General features: G+C 51.0%; 1 protein-coding gene across 1 annotated transcript in view; it reads left to right on the top strand.

Moving 5' to 3' along the window:
• The first annotated feature begins 904 nt into the window (after nt 1-904).
• The window catches only part of SPTB (spectrin, beta, erythrocytic), a 72,368-nt gene continuing 63,500 nt past the window's right edge, over nt 905-9,772 (top strand). Inside the window, exon 1 of the mRNA XM_012656099.1 lies at nt 905-1,122. Within this exon, the coding sequence (XP_012511553.1) occupies nt 975-1,122 (148 nt within the window). The 5' untranslated portion in view covers nt 905-974. The remainder of the gene's footprint in view (nt 1,123-9,772) is intronic.

Genomic DNA, 9,772 nt, shown 5'->3' with positions numbered 1-9,772 from the left:
CACAGTGCCCGCCAGTTAGGTGGGGCATGGTACATGTTCGAATTAATTGTGAATGAATGAATGAGCAAAAATGATAAATGATGGGTAAGTGAGGGCCCAGTGCTCATGATATGCACGTTCACTGCAGAGATTCCCCCGCCCAGCTCCGCCATCCGTGGGATGCCCTCACCACCACCCTTGGGGCCATAGTGCCGATGGCCTGCATGGGATAGCTGGCTCCTCGGGGCTGCTTGGTCTGTCCTGGGATTCCACAGGGGACCTTGTCCAAGCACCTGGTCATACTTCAGGGAAGGCAAAAAACAGGAGCTCAGCTTTCTGAATATCCGCTGCAGGGAGAGAACTCAGAGGGCTTTTCGGCAGCCTCAGTGAGGAGCGACCTCCCCCCAGGACAGCTGCCCCAGGGTGGTGGTGATGGTGGCTTAGAGCTCACCTGCATCTCTCCCCACAATTCATGTTTGAGTTGGACTCAGCTGACTTGCAGCTTCTCCCCTCTCCTGGCCTGTCCCTGTCTCCCCCTCCAGGGGACTCCTGCCAGGTGTACAGGGCAGGGCTGCCTGTCCCAGCTCAACCCCCACCAGCCTCTGGCTCCCCGGAGAGCCGCCCCGCGCTGTGCTCCTCAGGGCGCCGCGGGCTTGGAGGAAGCAGCTCCTGCGACTGACGTCTCCACCTGCTGGCCGTCCTGACCCTTGCTGCATGCAGCTCTCCGTCCCCGCCACCGCCGCTGCTGTTGCTGCTGCTGCTGGTGCATTATTTTATAACGAACGACCCCGAGACCCCGGGGGGGAAGCACGCCCGGGCAGATGACACGCGTGCTGCTCCCGCGAGGATCTGCTCCTGCTGGATGCTCCGAATAAGTTTCCCCTGAGAGAAAGTCCGAGGGGGTGGGAGCTAACCCTCTGACTGTGCTGCCGTCCCCCCAGGGACCCTTCCATGAAGACTGAGGCAGGCGCAGCTGCTGAGAAGAGCCTGCTGACATGACATCGGCCACGGAGTTTGAAAACGTGGGCAACCAGCCGCCGTACAGCCGCATCAATGCCCGCTGGGATGCCCCGGACGACGAGCTGGATAATGACAACAGCTCAGCCAGGCTCTTTGAGAGGTCCCGGATCAAGGCCTTGGCAGGTACCACTTGGGGCCACAGGGGTTGGGGGGCATCCTCACGACCCTGAGGCTTACACCCTCCCCACCTATAGCGAATCCTTTGCGTGTGTTGGGGTGCGCCCTAGCATGGTAGCAGTGGAGACGTGTTTGCCTGGCTCTGGGAGGCCGGGCCCCTCAGGAGGGAGCAGGGCTCGGGCAGCCTCTGCCCCAGGTGCCCCTGGGAGGCAAGGAGGTGCTGAAGTTGGGCCCTGCCTGCTGCCTCCACCCTGAGTGACCTGTGACCAGAGTCAGGAGTGCGAGAAAGTCTGGGCGAAGGAGTGTCTGAGGGCTGGACAGCTGGGCAGAGGTGCATGGGGCCTCGTTGTGCACCCCGATTTCCTGCCCGGACCTGGAGAGAGGAATTCTTGTCATCCTCTCTGTGGTTCCAAAAGAAAAAAGTGATCATCCTCCCCACATTGCCTCAGGAAGGAGGATTTTCTGGATGAAACCTCTCATCCTTAAACTGGAATTAGATTTTTACTTAGCAGGTTCATAATAGATTTCTCTCTCTCTCTCTCTCTCTTTCTCTTTCTGAGAGAGAGAAAAGACTATCTTAAATCTCTAGTAGAAATGGCTTCTCCCCCCCCCTACTGGCTGAGATCTAATCCTTGGGAATTTTTTTCTAGCCCCTGTGACTATTGCCTTCCTGAACTTGACCCAGGGTGACTGTATTCAGACCTATGTCCTTGGCCAACAGAGAAAGTTTGAGTTAGGGGGGGTTGTGTGTGCATGCGGCGGGGATTCCTTCACCTGACCCACCTGTGAGCAGCCTGACTGGACTGTTCCCCCATCATTCACTGTTTCCACCTTCTGCCCTGTAAGAAGAGTGCGACCTTTCCCATAAACGCCGTCTGGAGTGATTCTCCATGCCTCCTCCCTGATGGCCCTATTTGAAGTTCATGGTAATCCTCTCCTACCTCCCTCCCAACTCTGCTCCCAGATGCCATAGTCCTGGCTGACCTTGAGGAGTGAGCAGGGCCCCAGGCCCCGCAGGGACCAGAAAGACCCTTCACCTCAGCGGTGTCTGGGCTTCCCATCCTGTAATAGGAAGTCTGTGGTGTCTCATCTCCCTCGTGAGGACAGGGAAGCCACTCAGGTCCCAGCCATCACCCTTGGCATCCTTGCTGCTTACAGGAAACTCCCTTCCTTCTTCCTTTGTCTCCCCCTCACCTTCCCCGACTCCACACAATTCTTCCTTGGTTTTCCTTGGGGACAGATCATAGCAGGGACCCCTTGCTTTTGCCTATGTAATTTTAACCTCTTTAAATAACCAAGCTTGGCACCCTGTCTTTGTCCCTCTGGTTTCACCTTCTTTGTATCTTCCCACTGGCTGGATCTGGCCACGGTGACTCTGGTGATACAGGTGAGGGGAGAAAGGTATTCTGTAAGGTGCACTGTATGGGGAGTGGGGACTGTCCTTTGTGCAGAGAGCCTTTGATCTGTTTCACAGATACCCTCGTTTGTAAAAAAAAAAAAAAAAAGAAAGAAAAAAGAAAAAAAAACCAAGGTAAATTCTGTTTTAACAATTATTTATTGTACTCCTGCTATGTTTAAAGCTAAACCACTGGCCAGACATGAAAGGGGAGAGGGGAACCACAGAGATGAATTCAATATAGTATCTGTCTCTAAGGAGTTCATAATCTATTAGGGAAAAATGAACTGTGTTCACAATTAATTAGCATGAGTAGAATTAGAGAAGAACTGTAGGAAAGGCACATAAATTAAATAGCAATGAGAGAGCCAGGGAGGAGATGCAGGGAGAATCAGGGAACAGTTGTAGAGGAGGCAGCTGGGAATTGAAGGGTGCGTGTGATTCTGGCAGGCAGGTGAGCCACGGTTTCTCCCTTTGGCTTGTGTGCGTGGTAGCCAGGTTTGAGGAGCTGCCGGGGGAGCTGGTGGAGAGGGGTGAAAGAGGCACACCCAGGAGGGCAGCCATCCTCTTGTGCTTAATGGTCAGTCCTGGGCTGGTCAGGAGGGAGCCTTTGCTAACCTTGGCTGTGCCTGACTGAACCTATTTCTCATCTGACCCACCAAAGAATCTGAATACCCCCCAGGGAGAAGGAGGCCACAGAGTGTAGAGTTGCATGCCTGGACCCTAATGATTAGAACATCTAGCTAGCAAGTAAACATATAAGTTTGGGGCCCTTTCAAGATCTTCGAAAACAAACCACCTAAGCAGTTTACTGCCTTCTTTCTCCTGAGAGTCCACTCTGAGTGACCTGGGCTTGAAGCTAAAGCTTTGGAAAGGTCCAGAGTAGAGTGGCCATGTGGACCGATTCTGCTGGGCAGGCAGGGCGGAGCTTGTCAGTCTTCCCGGTCTTAACGTCTTGGTATTTCTTCAGTACTGTCTTTGGGGCTGCATTAGCAGTCTAGGCAAGGGTTGGCCTTTCCAAAGGGGCTTTAGGAAGCGGAAGCTACGTCGGTCCCATCATGTCAGCTTGCTTTCAGCCACTCTCCACTTGGAGGAATCTTAAGGAGGCATCCAGCCCTGTATTTCTTATATGATGGTGGTGATCTGCTCCGTAAGTGTAGGTGGCAAGGTTGGGGAGATTGGCCTGGCATCTTCTCTCTGAAATCAAAGGTGCCAGGTGAGGAGGAACATGTCCCAAGACCAAGCTTCAAGTCTGGTTCCACCTCTCCTGCCCCTGCTGCGGAGGGTTACTGACCCTATTTCCTGTTTGGTAAAATGGGGACGGTAGTACTTTCCCAAGTTTTGTGACAATCAAATAAGGTAAAGGTTATGAAAGATTTTTGTTAGTACTAAAATGCTAGGTGAGTGTTAGACATTGTTAGTGCTAAGAAGCTTTCCTCTAAGTGCTTTCTGTCTTTCCTTTTTTCCCAACTTCAGACCTTCAAGATCATGATCTTGGTCTTTGACCAGGCACCTTGGCCTGTTCCAGGACATATTTCTTCCTTCTTCACCACCCCCCCTCCTTTGCCTTGGAGGTCTGGGTTGGAAGACAAAGCCAAGCACCAGGGAAAGTGGACTGATGCTTGTGCTTGGAGCTCTTGGCCCCTTCCTTGGCCCCCGGACCTCATGCCGTGGGATGATGCCCCGTGGCCTGCAGGTCCCTTTCTCCACAAGGCCATCCAGTCCGGGATCCTCGCTGCGTCTCCACCATCTGGCTGGGTGACGTGGGAGGCCCAAGAACCAAAAGATGATGGGCCTCCTCACATGCTCTTCCTGGTGGGGCAGCTCCTCTAGGTCCTTCTCCACTTAGTGACCTGTGGTTAGAAGACCTGCCTTTGGGCACCTGGGTGTGATCTTTTCTGCCTCTTAATTCAACTTCCTCTCAGCACCAAAGGAAATTCTCCCTATTCTGCCTTTCATACCAGTCTCAGCTCTTCCTCCCTGGGCCTAAAGAAAACAAGCCATCTGGTTATTCTGCCCTAGTATATAAAAACCTGACCTCTCTCCAGAATGAATGATTTTCTGTATGAAACTGGGAGTCAGCCTAAGCAAAAGGGGAGATGGGTAAGAAAATGTTGCAGAAAGCTCCTGTAAGGGGGTGGATTTGACTTTGGCAATGCCAAAGGGAGGGCTGGGAGCACAGCAGGAATATTTGCCCTGTAGATCCCTGAGCAGATTTGACCTTCTTAACGTCAGTCTCTAAGCTGGTGGCTCATCATGGGGCAAGTGGCAGGTAGCCCTGAGGCTTCTTCCTAGACAGGGGACCATCATTCTCTGGTTTGATTACTGTCGCTGGCACCTTCCTACTTTCTGGGCCTGCTTTGAGGGATTAGAAGAAGGAGGAGCAGCTGAAAAGCCCAAGTTCCTACCCTTCCACAAGGTCCCAGATTTCATGCTTCCATGGGAAGGCTGCCAGAGTCTCCTAGGACCCCTCTTTGCCATGCAACCCCAATTCCTCTCCTTCCCTTTTTCATACTGGGAGCCACTCAGTGAACATTTACGGCCGTCTGAATGAAGGATGAAGCACTGCAGGCTGTGGGGAATTTACCAGCCAGAATGCCTGCCTTCCATATCCCTCGCCTGCCCGCACACCCCTCCCCTGCACCTGGCTGTGGACTCCAGTGACTCAGCGAGGATGCTGCCTCGGGGCAGATGTGGCCCAGCTGGGAGAGGAGGGAGTAGAGGAACACAACAGAAAGATGCCCTGAAAAGAGAAACCCTGTGCATGAGCCTCCCTTCCCTTTGTGTCTTCCTTCCCCTCCCTCCTTCTGCTCCGCTGCTTTACCCATGCACAGGGCTTGGCATTGGCCTCCTGCTGGCGATTTACAGCTCCTTGGTGCACAGAGGCATCTCAAAGGTTGCGGTGCAGGGGGAGTCCAGAGCCTTCCGAGAAAGGGCTGTGTGAAAGAGAGGGCCAGTATGTTCTTTTCAGTCTTCCTCCTGTTCCTTGGCCCGTTGAGTAGTTACTAAGGGACAGACTAGACAGAGCCCCTCCTTTTAAAACTAGGTGCACAAAATCGTGTAGCCCACTCAGCTTTTGCCCTTGAATTGGAATCCAAGTGATGTTTCAAACTAGAGATGAGCTTCCTTCCTGCATTGTCTCTTTGTACCTTCTTCCTAGAAGTGAGACACAGCTGAGTTGTGAGGTTGGTTGGGGACAACCCAGAGAAAATGCAGTGGGGCAGCAGGTGCACTGCAGTCTGTGTCCCTGTGCTCTGCTGCCACTTGGACCTTTGAGTGTCTTCCTGATCTTCTGTGCCCAGGTCTCAGACCCTGCCACTCCTTGCCCGACCTCCTGTGCTACCAGGAGCTCCCTAGAGAGGCTGGAATGGGCTCCTCTGGACTTTGTTGGCAAAAGGCCACAAGAGTCTCCTCAAGAGATGCTTGGCCTCTGCCTTGGACCCCTTTCCCCACTGGTGCCAGGATGGTGGTGGTCCCAGGTGCCCCAGTGGCCCAGGAAGGGCTCTGTGTCCAGAGGATGTGATTTCCTCCAGGAGTAGCATTTCATCACAGTAGGTGGGGCCGCGGCCTCTTGGCAGCCTGTTGAGTTGCCAGATTCAGGGGCAGCTGCTGGGGACCAAGGCATCAGTTGTCCGTGGTCCCGATGGCTCTCTCCAGCTACCTGTAACAATACAGGTGGTGTCGTTAATGGGAGGTTTTTGAATTTTTTTCTTCTTAGATTTCAAAACATGAAATGGAGTTTTATTTAGAGACTATGTATTGGGAAAAATGTGCTATTCACAGAGATATCTATATTTATCAACAATCATTTTAAGGTACTGTCAGAGGAAAAAAAATTGGATCAGTGGCTTTCTCTTGGAGGTCAGCCATTGTGAGAGTCCCCCCGCCCCCCGAGGAAGGTCACTGCGTAGATAGACCTGCCCGTCACCCAGTTACCTGCGCAGGCAGACCTGCAGGAGAGGCCAGCACCCGCCTGCACTGTGCGGCCCAGGGCAGGTTCCCCCTGTTGAGTACATAACACCTTCCATGGTTCCCTCGCCCCTCTGATAACGACTGCTCTTCCTTGTGGAAAACTCTTTGCAGAACCAAGGCTGCTCCCCTTCTTTGGGTGACTGCTATCTATCACTGTGAAGATGCTTTATCAAATATTAATACACTGAGGTTAATAATAAGACTATTCTCTCCTCATGCAGTGCAGCCTGAGTGAGCCACGTTAATAGCCTCTTCCATCTTTGGGATGTTCCTGTGGGCTGTCAGCTTTGTTCCCAAGGGCAAGCTCTGACACCAGGCCTTGACTGTGCCTATGGCCCTTAGGAGCAGCCAGCACCCACTGTCCCCTCAAGCTGCTTGGCTAAAGAGGTGCCAAGGGTGCTGTTTTCAGAGCAACTGTGGCAATTGTTCATTTTCCCGTGTTATCCATGTCACTGAGAGAGAATGACAGGCCGGCTAGCAGCAGCTGAGTCTCTGGGAGCATCTGCCTCCAAACCCTTTGGCCTACAGACTTTGGAACTAGATCAACCAGGGAATCTCAGTTTACAGTCTAGTGAGAGAGGGGTAGATCAAATGATCACACATGTGCCTGTGTACGTAGACAACGTGCATGACGCATTATGGTGTAAATGCTGTGAAGATTTCCTGGGAACTGTAGAGTTTATAACAAAAACTATGGCTTAGAACTCACCCACAGGGTGGGCAGGGACTTGTTTGGGTCAGAGCGTGGGGTCAGTGGTGGCGATAGAGGCAGGCAGGGGCCACCTTGCAGGGGGCCTTGTAGGCCATGGATGTGGTCAGGGTTCTGGCAGGACACAGAAGGAAACGTTAAGCGGTGGCTGAGGGGTTATATGAGGGAATTATTTGCAGAGAAGTGGCCAGGTTGAAGGATCCAAGAGAGGGAAGCTCATGGGAGAGCCAGGCCTTCAGTGGAGGCCTGGAGGGCAGGAGCTGCTCCCAGCTCATCAAAGTACTTTCAGCAGGGAAGTGACATGGTTCAATTTGGGTTTTTAAAGATGATTCTGACTTCAGTAGGGAGAACAGGCTATGCAGAAGTCCGGGAGAGAGAAGACGGGTGCTTGAGCCAGCTCGGTAGCCATACGTGAGGAGAAAGTGGCCCCTCCCAGCAGTCTCACTCTCCTGTCCTCCTGCTACTGTCCTTAAGACACCTTGGCTAAGTCACTCCTCTGCTCCTCAGGGCCTCAGTTTCCTCACCTGCAACACTCGGGGCCTGAACTAGATGATGCCCAAGGAGCTTCCAGCTCTGACAGCCTGAGAAGCCACCTATGGAGAAGGGATGACAAGATGCTTCTTTACCCTGCACAGTATGGCTCGGTTCCTGGCTTGGGGGACGGAAATTGATCCTTTTTAGCAAATCAGTGCATTCTCCAGGAATTCTCTCTGTTCATTAAAGGCATTGCCCAGGCTAAGGCTGAGTCCTGGACCATCTTGACTTCTGTGGCCTCACGTGCTCAGCAAGTGCAGTCCCTGTGCAGCCACCACCTGTGTGACACAATGCCTGATATTCGCCAGCTGCTTAGTGTCCCTGGTGCTTCATTCCACCGACCCTTCGACCAACCTGTGCAGTGGGCAGGGTATAGGTATTACCATCCCCCTTTACAGACGAGGAAGGTCACAAAGCCAGGAAGTGGCCAGCACAGGACTAGAATCCCAGGATTTTAAAACCATCACAGTGCCGTTGCGGCTGCAGCACTCGGGCGCTCTTGAATGTTCTTTAGTCCTATGTTATCTGCTCCTTTGTGCCCCACCCAAGACACCCCTTCCCATATTTACTTTTGCCACCAGCTCTCGAGCCTCTCTAATCAAAACCTTGAACTCATTTTTGCTTTTGTCTTCATTCTCCAAATACTGTCCCCTGCCAGGGCTAGCTGATCCTTGTTCTGTTTTCCAAATCGGCTCCTGTCATTTCATTTCCACGGTTAACATATCAGTGGGGCCATGTCACCTCAAGCGGAGACTTCTGCAGCTGCCCCTGAGCTGGTCTCCCTGGCTCCCGCCTCTCCCTTGTCCGATCCCATTTATGCAGGCCAGTTAGAATCTTTGTCCTCTAACAAATTTTTAATGAAGTGCTACTTTACTGAAGCACCTCCAGGCTCTTCTGTGCCTAGAGTATAAAGTTCACATTCCCTAGGCTGGCCTGCAGCGGCTTTGCTCTGGGTACACTGACTGCTTCTCATCCCCACCCCAAAACCTGCACACGTGTGCACACAGGCACACACGTACGTAGGTATATGTATACACATATACACTTATCCAGTTGCCACCTGAGGGGCTTTCAACATGACTCCCTTTTCTTTCCTGCCATTCTAAAACCATTATCATCTTCAAACTTCAGATGAAAACTTGCTTTCTTCAAAAATAAAAAACTTTTTGATTTAACCTGGTCTGTGCTAACTCTTCTTTTGCTATAATGTATAAAAATCCTATTTTATTTAAAAAATAATAATGATTACCTTTATATCTTTTAAAAATTTTTGTTAACAAGAATATTTAATATAGAAGAGATAGAAACAGAGAAAACTAGATAGTTAATGTCTCACAGATATTTTAATGCCTATATGTGTAAATATTAAAATGTTACCTATAACATTATAATCTTAGAACCTCTTTCAGGTAGCAATATACTATGAATATCTTTTCATGTGAGCAAACATGCAAATTATCATTTTAATGGCTATATAGTCTTCCTTTGTGTTAATATACCCCCAAGCTAATTAACCAGCCTCCTAGTGCTTACTCTGATCACTTTTTTCTTTTCTTTCCTTTAATTTTTTTTTTAAGACAAGGTCCCACTGCTGGAATGCAGTGGCTATTCCCAAGTGTGATCATAGTGCACTTACAGCCTCGAACTCCTGAGGTCAAGTAATCTTCCCCTTCGGTCTCCCAGGTAGCTGGGACTTCAGGTGCGCACCACTGCGCCCAGCTTCTGATCACTTCTAAAGTCAGTCTTATGTGCTGTATTCTTGCATTTGCAGTTCTAGATACGTACTAAGCATCCTAAAGTTCTACCTTAGGATCAACCCTAGCTATTAATATGTCGTAAATCCTGAAGGGCAGGGGAACTGTGTTCTAGCTGTTCACAATACCAATGTGAAGAAAGTTAGTTGGTTGACAGAATAATTCCTCTCCAAACTAGTTAAACAGGAACAGTAGAAGTCATGCCACCAACATCATTTATGATGTGTCCCCAAGGGTCTGCCCCTATGCTAGGCTTTATAATGGATTGGCATCTGTGTCGTTGAGGTTTGT

Source organism: Propithecus coquereli, unplaced genomic scaffold (genome assembly GCF_000956105.1).
Source record: "Propithecus coquereli isolate 6110/MARCELLA unplaced genomic scaffold, Pcoq_1.0 Scaffold5, whole genome shotgun sequence".
In the NCBI taxonomy this organism is placed as follows: domain Eukaryota; kingdom Metazoa; phylum Chordata; class Mammalia; order Primates; family Indriidae; genus Propithecus; species Propithecus coquereli.
Note: the sequence above shows the minus strand (reverse complement) of the source record. Positions and strands in the feature narration are given on the sequence as shown.